This window comes from Carcharodon carcharias, assembly GCF_017639515.1.
Source record: "Carcharodon carcharias isolate sCarCar2 chromosome 27 unlocalized genomic scaffold, sCarCar2.pri SUPER_27_unloc_1, whole genome shotgun sequence".
Classification (NCBI taxonomy): Eukaryota; Metazoa; Chordata; class Chondrichthyes; order Lamniformes; family Lamnidae; genus Carcharodon; species Carcharodon carcharias.
The window spans coordinates 6,051,377-6,066,878 of NW_024470624.1; the positions used below are offsets into that span (position 1 = coordinate 6,051,377).

The 15,502-nt window shown below is 57.6% G+C and overlaps 1 protein-coding gene across 1 annotated transcript in view; it reads left to right on the top strand.

The window, feature by feature from the left end:
* LOC121273746 (large neutral amino acids transporter small subunit 2-like) overlaps positions 1-15,502 on the top strand; it is a 163,102-nt gene that overhangs the window by 70,403 nt on the left and 77,197 nt on the right. Inside the window, exons 3-4 of the mRNA XM_041180903.1 lie at positions 12,958-13,162; positions 14,238-14,389. Coding sequence (XP_041036837.1) covers positions 12,958-13,162; positions 14,238-14,389 — 357 coding nt within the window. The remainder of the gene's footprint in view (positions 1-12,957; positions 13,163-14,237; positions 14,390-15,502) is intronic.

The window sequence follows — 15,502 nt, forward strand, 5'->3', positions numbered from 1 at the left end:
CACACACAGTGGGAGAGAGAGAGACAGAGGGAGGAGCGGAGAGGTTTAGGGAGGGAATTCCAGAGCTCGGGGGCCCAGGCGGCTGAAGGCACGGCCGCCAACAGAGGAGCGAGTAGAAATCGGGGGGGTGGTGGGGAACGCTCGAGAGGCCGGAATCGGAGCAGCGCGGAGATCTCGGAGAATCATGGGGGCTGGGGAAGGTTACAGAGATAGGGAGGGAGGGAGCTTGGGAGAGGCCGTGGAGGGATTGGAAAACAAGGGTGAGAATTTGGAAACCGAGGGTGTTGCTTGACCGGGAGCCAGTGCAGGTCAGCAGGCGGGGGGTCGGGGGGGCACCAGGGAACCAGGTGGCGGCGCGAATCAGGACCAGGCGGTGCGGGACGGCAAGCGGAGTTTCGGACGGGGCTGGAGTGCGCAGAGGGCAGGAACGCGGGGAGAGCAGCCGGGAGCAGGTCGGGAATGGGCGAGTCCGGAGGCGAAGAAGGGGTTGGGGGGTGGGGGGGGGGCGGTGGGCGCAGGTGAGGGTTTCGGCGGCCGATGAGCTGAGACAGGGGCGGAGTCGGGCGACGTTACGGAGGTGGCGATGGGTGGTCTCGGCGATGGAAAAGTGGCGGGGGGGTGGGGGGGTGAGGTGAGGGAGGAGGACGGTGGGTTGTCTCATGACCTGGTGGAGTTTTTGGGAACTGCCTGCTTAAAACCTAAGACGATCCTCGTCAGCTCACGTGAGAGGCAACTCCCCCACCGGACCCCCGGGGGTCACGGGCAGTTCGCATGTTTCATACCTTGGCTTGCGGGAGCGTGAGCTTCTCGCTGTTCGATGCCATCGCCTCCATCCTAAAAGGAGGTGGCTGCCCGGGCCCCTCCATAACCCTTCGCTGGCAATGCCGCCTCTTGGCGGACCTCACCCCAAACCCCCCGCCCTAACACTGTCCTGTGCTAGCTGACCTCAGCTGGAGGGCGTGGTGCGTTGGTGCAGGAGGAGGAGGGAGGGGAGCGATGTTAGAATTTGCCTCAGGACCCCTCCTGAGTTAGGGAGGGAGGAAAGCTGGCTAGGTTACTTGCTGCTGGTTGCTGTGCAGTGACTGCTACTAGTTTGTGTGTCTGTCTGTGTGCGTGTGTGTGTCTGTCAGTGTCAGTGTCCGTGCCTGTGTGTGTCCGTGCCTGTGTGTGTCCGTGCCTGTGTGTGTCCGTGCCTGTGTGTCACTGTCTGTGTGTCACTGTCTGTGTGTGGCCCACCAATGCATAAGCCCCAAAACGAGACCTCAGATGAGGAGATTGGGGATAGAGGGAGAGGGAAGTGAGATCAGTACTCTGCAGAGTGCCTGGCGCTGTGTGTAGGGGCTGGGGGGAGGGAGGGAGGGAGCTGGGCGAAGTGGCTGGGGGTGAGGGGCTGGAGGGAGGGGGAGCTAGGGGGAGGGGGTGGGCTGGGCGAAGGGGCTGGCGGAGTTGGTGGGGGAGGGGCTGGCGGAGTTGGTGGGGGAGGGGCTGGTGGAGTTGGTGGGGAAGGGGCCCATGGAGGTGGGGTGTGTTGGGTGTGAGGTGGGGTGTGGGAAGGGGCCTGTGGAGTTGCGGTGGGGTGTGGGTTGTTGGGTTGTGGCGTGTTGGGTGGGGTGTGGGGTGTTGGGTGGTGGGGGTCTCTTTGCACGCTCCTCCCTGTGCCGTCGAACGCTACGTTGTCAGTGAGCCGGGAACCACTAAATATAGACTGCGAACGATTGAGGCCCAACAGCTGCTGATCCTGGTGGCAGCCCGCACACCCTGCCGACCTGAAAATGTCCGGCGTTTTACCGCTCCCCTTCCCTCTCTTCTCCCCTTCGTCGACCACTCCTCTGCCCGTGCGAGTAACTCGCCTCCAACCCCAGGCGCCCCATTGACTTTGACCAATAGCGTCTTGGGCGGCATCTTTCCGAACACTTCTTGAAGACCCCAAAAAAAACCAATTGTGCCACCTGTTCCCCCCCCCCCCTCCTCCTCCTCCTACCCCCTCCCCCTGCACCCCCCCCCAGAAAAAAAACCTATCGAAAATGCCCAACATCGTTCCCCCACCACCCCACCCCCACTTCATAAATCCTGCCCGCCCCTCGTGATTTTCCCAGGTGCGCTGTCACCACGTCTCTAAGATTAGATTTGAACCCTTTCCTTAGGACTGACATCAATCGGGTCAGCTGGCCTATTTCCCGCCTCCTCCCCCCCGCTCCTTTTCCCCTCTCGAATTTCGGGTTTGCTCGCCACCTTCCAGCCCACACCGGGACCGTGCCAGCTTCTGGAAAATTCTGGGAGATTAAAACCAGGCGCAACCGCTGCCCCTGCAGCCTCCTCTTAAACCCCAAACTGGAGGCCCTCCTCGGACCCCGGGTGGCGGGGAGGTGGGGGGTGGAATTTGTCGACTCTAATCCCATGGATCTTTCCGGCACTGTGCCTTTTAGGCTCTTGATTGTGGCTTCCCGCTAATCCCCAGAGTGCTTTTTGCGCGTCTTTGACCTGAAGACACAGACAGACAGACGGACAGACGCACAGTATTTGTTTAGTCTCCGGCACTTCCTCGTTTCCTATTTATAACTTCTCCTGACCCTGTCCCTGAGGAGCCCACAGTTACGTTGACCCCAGCTTCTTCCTATTTACGTACCTAGGGATGCTTTTTACAGCTTTTTTTTCCCTTTATATGTCCCTCGCTGAAGCCTAACCCCCGTGTTCCCTTGTCTCTTGCTTGACCGTTTCCTTTGCTGAATTCTAAAATCCTCCCGAACGGGAGGAAGTAAGGAGCAGGACTAGGCCATTCGGCCCCCTCGAGTCTGCTCCGCCCCATTCAATCTGATCCATATTTGCTATCTTATCTATCTCCTTCTTACGTATGTTCAGTGACCCGGCCCTGCCCTCCCCACGGCCCTCTGTGGTAGAGACTTCCACAGGTTCGCCCCCCTCTGAGTGAAGACGTTTCTCCTCCTCCTCAGCCCTGAATGGCCTTCCCCCGTATCCTGAGACTGTGACCCCCCCCTTCTTCTACACCCCCCCCCCACTCCCCCCACCACAACCCCCCCCACCCCGAGCCAGAGGAAACATCATCCCTGCATCCAGTCTGTCCGTCCCTGTCAGAATTTTATACCTTTCAGTGAGACCCCCAACCCCCCCACCTCTCATTCTTCGAAACTCCAGTGAGTACAGGCCCCCAGTCTCTCCCCATACGACAATCCAGCCGTCCCAGTTGGGCTCGGCTGCTCTTTCTGTCAACTTTATAAACCGTCCCCACCCCACCCCCGCTTTCCTCTGAGCTAATACTATCCATAAGTCCGCTGGTTAACCATGGTTGGACCTCTTTTCCTCTGGGAGCTTTTTAAATACCTTTCAAAGAAATGTATATTTGTGGGAAGTATAAATTAATTCTTTAAATGTGTGCCATCGCTTGCCAACTGTCGTGTCCTTCAATCTGGTTTCCCGTTCTACCTCTGCCCGCTCGCTCCTCATATCTGAAAGGAAAGCAAACTACATGGCTTTTACACCCTAGTTTTGGACTTAACTAAATCACTCCCAAACTCGGCGCGTTAAGATCGCTCTTCCCCACCCTGTCCACCGCCTCCCCCCCCCAATCCCCAAGATGTTCCTTTACTACAAAGTTATTAATTAACCCTTTCTCATTTGCACAGTACTAGATCCAAAATAGCCTGTTCCCTAGCTGGTTCCTTGACACACTGTGCACATCCCCTTAGCTCGTTCCTCTCCTGTGAATTCGGCTTGCCCGCCCTATACGAAGCTTAAAGTTCCCCCTCCCGGCCGCCCTTCTCTTTCTCCCCCTGTGATTACTGTGCCACCCTTGTTACGCGTGCCTGTGATTTCCTGATTCATACTCTGCACTGCACCGCAGCGAATGTTTGTTGGGGCAGGGTCGGGGTGGGGGGGGGGGTGGCGGAGGGCTGCAGACATCCCCCCACCAATGTTTTCTTGGCTGTGAAAATCGAGAAGTGTAGGCGGAGCTAAGATCTTTCCCCCCCACCGTTTATAAGCGGGGCTACCTCTTTTGCCTACTTTGCCTACTTTTTAAAAGCAATTATTCGTTCGTGGGAGGTGGGCCTCGCGTTTATTGACCTTGTTCAGAGAGGGCTTTTTTTTTTAAAAGAGTCCACCCACTATCGCTGTGGGCCTGGAGTCACGTGTAGGCCAGACCGGGGTAAGAACGGCAGATTTCCCCCCTCCCCCCCCCACCCCGAAAGAGGACGTTTTGTTTTAAAACAATGATTCGTTCACAGGACGTGGGTGTCGCCGGCTCCAATTGCCCCTCGAGGAAGGTGGTGGTGACGATGGTGGTTCTCCGAGGGGCAATTAGGGGTTGGGCAATGGCCTGGCCAGCGACTCCTACCGGGACCGCCGCAGCCTCTGCGGCGTAGGGAGGAAGGTGGGGTGGGCTCCACGAGTGAACGAGATGGGGTGGTGGTGGTGGTGGAGGGAGTGGTTTTACTTCCCCAACAGCCCCGTCCCCCAAAGCCAGCTTCCGGTCCCAGATCTTATCCCATCGGGATTTGAATTTTGAATTTAAATTCCACCAGCTGCCGCGGGTGGGGATTTGAACCCATCTCCCCACCCACCCCCACCCCCACCCCACCGCACCGCACCCCACCCCCACCCGCATCCCACTCCACCCCACCCCCACCGCACCCCACCCCACCGCCACCCGCATCCCACTCCACCCCACCCCACCGCACCCCACCCCACCCCCACCGCACCCCACCCCACCCCCACCCGCATCCCACTCCACCCCACCCCACCCCCACCCCCACCCCACCGCACCCCCACCCCACCGCACCCCACCCCACCCGCGTACCACTCCACCCCACCCCCACCGCACCCCACCCCACCCCCACCCTCATCCCACTCCACCCCACCCCCACCCCACCCCCACCCCACCGCACCGCACCCCACCCCACCCCCACCCGCATCCCACTCCACCCCACCCCCACCCCACCCCCACCCCACCGCACCGCACCCCACCCCACCCCCACCGCACCCCACCCCACCGCCACCCGCATCCCACTCCACCCCACCCCCACCCCCACCCCACCGCACCCCACCCCCACCCCCACCCCACCGCACCCCACCCCACCCCCACCCGCATCCCACCCGCATACCACTCCACCGCACCCCCACCCCACCCGCACCCCACTGCACCCCACCCCCACCGCACCCCACCCCCACCCCACCGCACCCCCCCACCCTCACCCCCACCCCCACCAGAGCGTTAATTAGCCTGGGGCCTCCGGATTACTGGCCCAGTTCCTACCGCTTGCCCAGGTACCTCATCCAGTTGTCACGGCCGCGCCACCATCTTGCACCCCCCCGCCCCCCCCTCCCCCACCACCCCCGTCACCTCTGCTAAACTCGCTATCCCGTCCTGGCCCAGCCCGGCTTCTTAGCTTCTTGAACCCAAAGCGCTGCTCTGCTTTGCGGCCTATCACCGCCCCTGCACCCCCCACCCCCACACAGTCGTGCGCCCGGGATCTTTCTTTCCATTGCCCACCTCGGTAGGGGGTGGGGGGGTGGTACTGTTGTGGGGCTCTCGCCCCGAAAGGCAGCGCCCCTGAGACAGGGCTGCGCTCCCCGCGCGCTGGCGCTGGGGGCGTCACCGCATGGGCCTCCTTGCCCTCAATGGTCACAGGCCCCTGCAGGGCTGCTGGCTAAATCTCATGCCCACCTCCCTCCCCACCGACCCCCCCCCCCCCCCCCCCCCCCCCCCCCCCACCCCCACCCCACCTCCCTCCTCCCCCCTCGGTCAGCTTATCTCTTCAAGAGACTCTGTGAAGCAATCCTTTTGTTCTCTTTCAAAGCGCCACTTCAGATAAGTTTTAATCTTCTTTTACGTGGCGTCGACCTCTTGATGGGATTAGGCAGCACATGACTGTGTTACTTACACACCCATTCCTCTCCTCCTCCTCCTGCTCCTCTCGGATCAGCCGGTAACCCCTTGCTGGTGTTACAGGCGACACCCACTCTACCGACCCCTCGTCTTTCTCTCTCTGTATGTGTGTGTGTGTGTGTCTCTCTCTCTCTCTCTCTCTCTCTCTCTCTCTCTGTCCCTCCCTCCCTCCCTCTCTCCCTCTCCCTCTCTCTCTCTTCTGTCCCTCCCTCCCTCCCTCTCTCCCTCTCCCTCTCTCTCTCTTCTGTCCCTCCCTCCCTCCCTCTCTCCCTCTCCCTCTCTCTCTCTTCTGTCCCTTCCTCCCCCTCTCTGTCCCCACCTCTCTGTCCTCCCCCTCTATATCTGTTACTCTCTGTCTCTCTCTCTGTGCCCCTTTGTTCCACCTCTCTTCTGTTTCTCTATGTTCCATTTTTTTCTTTCTGTCCCTCTCTGTGTTCGTCCCCCTCTCCTTCTCTGTATGCCTTTCTCTCGCTCCACATTCTGATCTTGCACTCTCTGTCTCTCCTACTCTGTCAGTTATTCTGTATGCCCCTCTATGTCCCTCTCTGCCTGTCTCTCTGTCTATTTCTCTCTCGCTCCGTTTTTTTCTCTTTCTCTCTCTCTTTCTCTCTGTCTCTTTGTGTTTCCCCTCACACACACACTCTCTCTCTCTGTCTCTCTGTCTCTCTCTCTCTCTCTGTCTCTCTCTCTATGTCCCTCTCTGTCTGCCTGTCTATTTCTGTCGCTGTCCGTTTCTCTCTCTCTCTCTCTCTTTCTCTCTGTCTCTTACTTTTTCCCCTCACGCACACACGCTTTCTCTGTCTCTGTCTCTCTCATCCTCTATGACCCTCTCTGCCTGTCTCTCTGCCTATTTCTCTCTCTTTCCGTTTCTCTCTCTCTCTCTCTTTGTGTTTCTCCTCACCCACACTCTCTCTGTCTCTTTCTTACCCTCTATGTCCCTCTCTGCCTGTCCCTCTTTTGCTCCCTGTCTGTCTCTCTCTTTTCTCTCTCTCTCTATATGTACCTCCCTGTTTCTCTCTCTCTCTATGTTTCTCCCCTTTAGCCTTCTCTGTCTCTCTGCGCCCCCCTCACACTGTCTCTCTATGTTCCTCTGTCTCTTTCTGTCTGCCCCTCTCTACATCCCCCCTCCTCTCTCTCTTTCTCTCTCTCTTTTTTCCCCCGTTCCTTAGTCTCCCATCTGTGGTTCCAGCTGACGTGCTGCGCTGCTGGAAATCCCGGCATCAGCCCCCGTGACTCAGAGCTTCCCCTTCAGCAGAGCTGCAGGCCCAGAGCCCTCTCGCTCAACCCTCTGCCGGGCCGGTGTGTCCGAGCCCACCTCAGCAAGCGGCGTGCTGACCGCTCACCGCAAGAGCATCGTCACCTCACGAGTCACCAACTTACCCAAACGAGCAAAATTCTGCCCACGATTGACTTGGAGGAGGGAGGGGGGTGCGGGGGTGGGGTTGGTGCGTGGTGCGGAGGGTCTGTGGACCCCAGCCTCCTGCAGCAGTGGCCGCAGCCTTGTCCCCGCTCGGAGCAGCGACCGTACGATAGCAGAATCGTGACAGCGCAGGAGGAGGAGGCCCTTAGGCCTATCGTCTCTGCAACTCACCTAGCCCAGCTCTCATGTTTTCCAACGCCCCCCACCCCACCCCACCCCCGCCCCACCAGCCCAACAACCCCCCCTCCTCCCGCCTCCTCCCTGTAGCCCTGCACGCTCTTCCCTCCTCGTGTAACAATCCACCCCCAGCCGACTCTCCCCCTCCCCCCCACCACCTCCCCCCACCGTGAGCGCTTTGGTCGGTCGAGCACGCGTACAAACCAGGAGCAGGAGGAGGCCGCTCAGCCCCTCCGGCCCGCCCTGCCCCACCCCGCCCTTCCATATGATCACGGCTGACCTGATGGTAACCTCGGCTCCACATTCCAGGCCGACCCTTCCCCGTCTCTCCTGCCCCGGCCCCGATATCCTTTCACCACCAACCCCCACAGCGCACACCCCCCCCCTCCCCCCCCCCCCCCCCCCCGCCTCCTTTATCAAGAACCTTCTCTCGCTCTGCCTCAAGAATATTCGGAGGCTCTGCTTCCACCGAGGAAAGAGAGTCCTAATGACAACCGGCCCTCTTGACGGAAAACATTTCTTCTCATCTCTGTCTTAAATGAACGACTCCCCTTATTTTTAAACGGTGACCCTCGCCCCCACCCCCACCCACCCCCTCCTCGCCTCCCCCAGCCCCCCAGTTCTAGATTCTCCCACAAGGGGAAACATCCTCTCTGTAGCCACTGAAGGTATAGCCTCCCCTTGCCGCCCATTAGAGGTCACGTGACGTCCTGGGAGGCTCTGACCATTGAGCCCCCCAAGCGCGGGTCATCCGGTGGGGGGGGAGGGGAAGGGGGGGTGGGGGTGGGGGAGGGTGGGGGGGGGGCTTCCTGACGGGAGCCCCGATCGAGCGAGCGGCGCCCGCTCGTAAAGTTTTACCCGTTTCTTGTTGAAACCTGTCCTCTCCGCCGAGTCACGACGCTCTCCACCCCTGCCCTCTCAAGAACCGCCCCCCCCCCCCATCTCGAGGGCCTCCGCCACCTCCACCTCCCCCCCCCCAAGCCCACCCCGTGGGCAGCGCATTCCAGATCCCGGCCCACTCGCTCCGTCAAAAGGTTTCTCCTCCTGCACCCCCCGCCCCCCCACCGCCGTCGCTTTTCTTTTTGCCGACCACCACCCCCCTTCAACCGGCACCACACCCCTCTTCGTTCTCGAGCCCTCCACCAGTGGGAACAGCTCTTCCCCCCCCTTAGCCCTCACGATTTTGAATACCTCTGCCAAATCGCCTTTCGACCACCTCCCCTCCAAGGAGGACAGCCCCAGGGTCTCCAATCTATCCACACGACTGAAGGTCCTCGGCCCTGGAGCCATTCTCGTGATTTGCCCTCCACCCCCCCACCGCCAACTCCCCTACTCCTCCACCCCACCTCCACCTCTCTCAAGCCCTCACGTCCGTTCTAAAGTGCGGTGCTCCTTCGGCAGCGCTTTCCAAACCTGCCACCCTTACCGTCTAGAAGGACGAGGGCAGCAGACGCACGGGGGGGGAACACCACCACCCGGAAGTTCCCCCTCCGAGCCGCACTCGCCGTCCCAACTTGGGAATACATCGGCCGTTCCCTTCACTGTCGCCGGGTCAAAATCCTGGGGAGCTCCCTCCCTAACAGCGCGGTGGGTGTACCTACACCGCAGGGGACCGCAACAGTTCAAGAAGGCGGCTCACCCACCGTCAACTTATCAAAGGGGGCAATTAGGGATGGGCGGCAAACGTGGGGCCTTGTTCAGCGACGCCCGCATCCCCGTGAAAGAATAAATGGAAAGCAGCTCCCAGCCCTCCCTCGGTCGTACGGGGCTGTTGATACTTACTCCAGCACGTAGTCGGAGGTGACGGCCATCTCCATGGTGCCCACATCCCATGAATGAACAAAAAAGAACTGGGCTACTTTTGCCCACCTGATTAAAATCCCCCAGGATTATCAACTTACCATTCCCTTTGAAATAAAGGCCAACAAAGGAAATGGGGAGGGTACGTGTTCCCTCTAGGGTGATAGGGCGGAGTAACAAGCCCAGAGAACCATGGATGACCAGGGGACATTCAGGATACGATGAGAAGGCAAAGCGAGGCTTTTAGCAGGTACAAGGGAAGCAAATCAGCGGAGGCATTAGCAGAGTACAGACTGTGCAGGGTGGAGCTTAAGAAAGCAATTCGGAGAGCAAAGAGGGGATATGAGAAAGCTCTGGCTGGTTAAAGTAGGGAAAATCCCAAGATATTCTATAAGTATATCAATGGGAAGAGGATAACCAGGGAAAGAGTAGGGCCCATAAGGGACCAAGGATGAAAAAGGCATATGGGACACTTGCCTCTATCAATTGAGGCATACGTTACAAAAGTAGGGAGGTCATGTTGGAGTTGTACAGATCCTTGGTGACGCCACAGCTGGAGTACTGTGTGCAGTTCTGGTCGCCACGTTATAGGAAGGATGTGATTGCACTGGAGGAGGTGCAGAGGAGATTCATCAGGATGTTGCCTGGGATGAAACATTTAAGTAATGAAGAGAGGTTGGATAGACTTGGGTTGTTTTCGTTGGAGCAGAGAAGAGTGGGGGACGACCTGATCGAGGTGTACAAGATTATGAGGGGCATGGACAGGGTGGATAGGGAGCAGCTGCTCCCCTTAGTTGAAGGGTCAGTCACAAGGGGACATAAGTTCAAGGAGAGGGGCAGGAGGTTTAGGGGGGATGTGAGGAAAAGCTTTTTTACCCAGAGGGTGGTGAGGGTCTGGAATGTGCTGCCTGGGAGGGTGGTGGAGGCGGGTTGCCTCACATCCTTTAAAAAGTACCTGGATGAGCACTCGGCACGTCCTAAATGGTGTTAGGTAGGTAGGTCAGGTGTTTCTCACGTGTCGGTGCAGACTCGATGGGCTGAAGGGCCTCTTCTGCATCGTGTGATTCTGTGATTCCATTTGCCTCCCTTATTACCTGCTGAGCTTGTATGTTAGCTTTTTGGGATTCATGCATGAGGACTGCCAAATCCCTCTGTGCTGCAGCCTTCTGCAGTCTTTCTCCATTTAAATAAAAATTTAAATATGCTGCTTGCTAGAACACTGGTCCCAGCATAGTTCAGATGTAGACCGTCCCAATGGTACAGCCCCCATATCTCTTCCTTTTGTACTATGTCCTACCATGTAGTTACAATTAGGGGGCCTGTGCACCACTCCCACTAGTTATACCTTTCCGTCTTGCCTTGTCTCTACACTTCAATACCCTGGCTTCCTGAACTTGGGCCATCCCTCTCTGCTGTGCTAATAACATCATTAACTTAACAGTGCCACCCCCCCACCTTTTCCGAGCTTCCTGTCCTTTCCTAAATGTCATACACCCTTCAACATTCAGGTCCCAATCTATGTCATCCTGCACCCATTTTTCAGTAATGGTTAACAGATCGTACTTATTTCTATATGCACGATCAGTTCATCTGTTTGCTTTCGAATGCTATGTGCATTCAGATACAGAGCCTTTACTTTTGTCATTTTATTATTTTTGTAAGCTCTAGCCCTACCTGCTGATTTACCGTTAGATTTGTACTCTCTGTTCCTTCCTGTCACAGTCTATCATTTCACTATTTATACCTTCCCCTCTTGCCTTGTCCTCTACTCTTTGATTGATCACATCTTTCCAAGTTTGATCCCTTGCCCCCACTGTTTAGTTTAAAACCTTCTCTGCTTCCCTAGTTAAGACCTTAAGACGTCAGAGCGGAAGTAGGCCATTCGGCCCATCGAGCCTGCTCCGCCATTCAACGAGACCATGGCTGATCTGATAATCCTCAACTCCACTTCCCTGCCTTTTCCCCATAACCCTTGATTCCCTCACTGATTAAAAATCCGCCTAGCCCCTCTGTGAATATACTTAATGACCCAGCCTCTACAGCGCTCTGCGGTAAAGCATTCCACAGATTGACCACCCTCTGAGAGATAAAATTCCTCCTCATCTCTGGTTTAAATGGGTGCCCCCTTACTCTGAGATTATGCTCCCTGGTCCTAGACTCTCCCACAAGGGGAAACAACCTCTCAGCATCTACCCTGTCAAACCCCCTCAGAATCTTATCTGTTTCAATAAGGTCGCCTCTCATTCTTCTAAACTTCAGTGAGTACAGGCCCAACCTACTCAACCTCTCCTTATGAGAAAATCCCTCCACCCCCAGGATCAACCTAGGGAACCTTCTCTGGACTGCCTCCAATGCCAGTATATCTTTCCTTAGATAAGGGGACCAAAAACTGTTCTCAGTATTCTAGGTGTGGTCTAACTCGTGCCTTGTATCGTTTTAGCAAGACTTCCCTATTTTCATACTCCATTCCCTTTGAAATAAAGGCCAACGTTCCATTTGACTTCCCTATTACCCGCTGAATTTGTATGTTAGCCTTTTTTTGGGATTCATGCACGAGGACCCCCAAATCCCTCTGTGCTGCAGCTTTCTGCAGTCTTTCTCCATTTAAATAAAAATTTAAACATGCGGCTCGCTAGAACAACGCTGCAGGCAGGGTTCAGGGTGTAGACCCTCCCAACGGGCACAAGCTCCCATTTTCCGCAGCGTTGGCGCCAGTGCCCTGCGAACTGGGACCTGCTTCCCTTTGCACCAATCTTTGGAGCCACACATTCGTTTCTCTAATCTTATTTGCCCTGCGCCAATCTGCACAAGGCTCGGGTAATAATCCCGAGGTCACGACCTTGGGTTTTTAATTTTAGCGCCTCGCTCCTCATACTCTGCATTGGAGCCTCTTTCCTATTTCTGTCTATGCTGCTGGTACCGACAATGACCCCCACCCCCCCCCACCCCACCACCACCACCACCCCACCGCGCCCCCCCCCCGCGCTGCAAGCCCCACTCCGACCCTGAGCAGATACTCTGAACCCTGACACCGGGCAGGCGGCACAGCCTTCTGGATTCTTGCTCTTGGCTGCGGAGAACAGCGTCTAATCCCCCTGACAACACAAAATAGAGGACAGAGTTCATCCTCTGCATTTGCCGAAAGCAAATGTTGAGGCCAGAAGCGCCTAATCGGAAGACGGAGTGCTGCTGCTCCTCCAGCCCGTGTTGGGCTTCGCCGGAGCGTTGCAATACAGTAGGCCGAGGACAGAAATGTGAGCTATTAGAGAGCCAGTACTCCCACGACTTGCGCACGTCTATCCTCCCACAGGCCCCAGATTCGGGTCCCCCCGAAACCTTCACTCTGTTTCTCTCCGCGGACGCTGCCTGTCCTGCTGATCATTTCCAGCGTCTTCTGTTTTGGTTACCTATACCTCAGTAACCTGCTGGGCTCCTGAGCCCCTTCCCCCACCACAGGACGGGCTGGTTGCGTTGGGTGGGGGGGGGGCGTGGGTGGGTGTGGTTGGGTGGGTAGGGTGGGGGCCATTTAGTTGAGGCCGTTAACCTCACCTCGTTGAGTTACTGGGCTGGGGTGGTGGGAGGGAGGCACGGCTAGAGTCGGCACCGATTCTCAATACTTTCTCAACCTCTCACTCTCTCTCTCCTTTTTTTCCCCCAGGGAACATCATTGGCTCCGGGATCTTCGTCTCGCCGAAGGGCGTGATGGAGAACGCCGGCTCGGTGGGCCTGGCGCTCATCGTCTGGATCATCACCGGCTTCATCACTGCCATCGGCGCCCTGTGCTACGCCGAGCTGGGCGTCACCATCCCCAAATCCGGAGGGGATTACTCCTACGTCAAGGACATCTTTGGAGGTCTTGCTGGGTAAGCACTGGGCATTGACGTTTCACCTCAGCGATGGGGGGGTGGTGGGTGGGGGGAGGATAGGGGGTCAAGCCCAGATCCTGACAAAGGGGGGTCAACGGAGGTCTTTCTCCCACCTCTGTGACACTCTCTCTCTGTCTGTCTGTCTCTCTGTCTCTCTGTCTGTCTGTCTGTCTGTCTGTCTCTCTCGCTGTCTGTCTCTCTCTCTCTGTCTGTCTCTCTCTCTGTCTGTCTCTCTCTCTGTCTGTCTGTCTGTCTCTCTCTCTGTCTGCCTGTCTCTCTCTGTCTGTCTCTCTCTCTCTCTCTCTCTCTCTCTGTCTGTCTGTCTGTCTGTCTCTATCTCTCTCTCTCTCTCTCTCTCTCTACCTGTCTGTCTGTCTCTCTCTCTCTCTATACCTGTCTGTCTCTCTGGTGGGGGGGAGGAGGGAGGAGGGGTGGGGGGGAGGGTGTGTGGCAGGGTTGGGGAAGGAGGAGGGGGGGGGTGGGGTGGAGGAGGGGAGGAGGGGGTGGGGTGGAGTGGAGGAGGGGAGGAGAGGGGTGGGGTGGAGGAGGGGAGGAGAGAGGTGGGGAGCAGGGGAGTGGAGTGCGGGGAGGAGGGGAGGTGGTTGGGGGAGGAAGGGAAGAGGGGAGGGGGTAGGGGGGAGGGGGGGAGGGGGTGACGGGGAGGAGGAGGGCTGGGGAGGAGGGGTGGGGGGAGGGGGAGGGGTGGGAGGAGGAGGTGAGGGGGGAGGGGTGGGGGAGGAGGGGAGGGGAGGAGGGGTGGTGGGTGGGGGCGAGGGGGGAGGAGGGTGGGTAGGGGGGAGGAGGGGAGGGGGTGGGGAAGAGGAGGGGTGGGGGGGCGGAGGGGAGGGTGGAGGGGGTGGGGGGCAGAGGAGAGGGTGGAGGGGGTGGGGGGGAGGAGGGGAGGGTGGAGGGGGTGGTGGATGTGGGTGGGGGGAGGGGGTGGGGGGGAAGAGGGGTGGGGGGGAGGAGGGGTGGGCGAAGGGGGGGCGGAGTCTGTTGTGCGCACGCGCGATGCGGCCCCGGCTTAACCTCCATCTCGCTCTCTCTCTCGCTCTCTCTCTCTCTCGCTCAGGTTCCTGCGGCTGTGGATCGCCCTCCTGGTCATCTACCCCACCAACCAGGCAGTCATTGCCCTCACCTTCTCCAACTACGTGCTGCAGCCCCTCTTCCCCACCTGCTTCGCCCCGGACCTGGGCCTCCGGTTGCTGGCCGCCGTCTGCCTGTGTGAGTACCCAATGCAGTGGATCCTAGCAACCACCCAACCCCCCCACCCCCACACTTCCCTGCCTCCGATGGGCCCTCTGTGACACCCTCACGCTTGCCCTACCCCTCCTCCCCCTCCCCCACCTCCCAAACCCTCACTAACCCACTCCAGACGCTAACCTCCTCACTCCGGCCTTGCCTTACCCCCACCCCCCCCCCGGCCGTCACCCAAGCCCTTCTCGCCTCCCTTCCCTATCCAGCCAGGCAGACCCCTCGACCTCTGACCTCTCTTTTATCCCCAGCTGCCCACCCACTCCCTTCCCAACAATCCCATACCCTCTCCGTCCCTTCATCTCCACGACCCCAACGCCCCCGCTCCGTGCCTTCGGTCCATTCAGATAGCGCTGTGAGTCTATAACTGTACACTGAAGAGGGTGAGGGTTACGACCTGTGTAAATGTACAGAGTCACTGTATATTCAGCGGGGTGAGGATTACTGATTATTTAACGGTACACAATCACTGTTTATTCAGCGGGGTGATGATTACTGACTGTCTTACTGTACAGAGTCAGTGTTTATGCAACGGGGGTGGAGATTACTGACAGTCTAACTGTACAGTCACCGTTTATTCAGCAGGGTGATGATTACGGTCTAACTGTAGTGTGTCAATGTTTATTCAGAGTGAGGATTACTGATGGTGTGATTGTACAGATTCAATGTTTATTTAGTAGAGTAAGATTTACTGACTGTGTAACTGTACAGAGCCACTGTCTATTCAGCAAATGATTACTGACTGTGTACATGACGTGTCACTGTTTATTCAGCGGAGTAAGGATTACTGACGGTGTAACTATGTAGAGTCACTGCTTATTCAGCATGGTGAGGATTACTCACTGTGTAACTGTACAGAGTCACTGTTTGTTCAGCAGGGTGAGGATTACTGACTGTGTAACTATACAGAGTCATTGTTTATTCAGCAGGGTGAGGATTACTGACTGTGTAACTATACAGAGTCACTGTTTATTCAGCAGGGTGAGGATTACTGACTGTGTAACTGTACAGAGTCACTGTTTATTGAACAGGGTGAGGATTACTGACTGTGTAACTGTACAGAGTCACTGTTTATTGAACAGG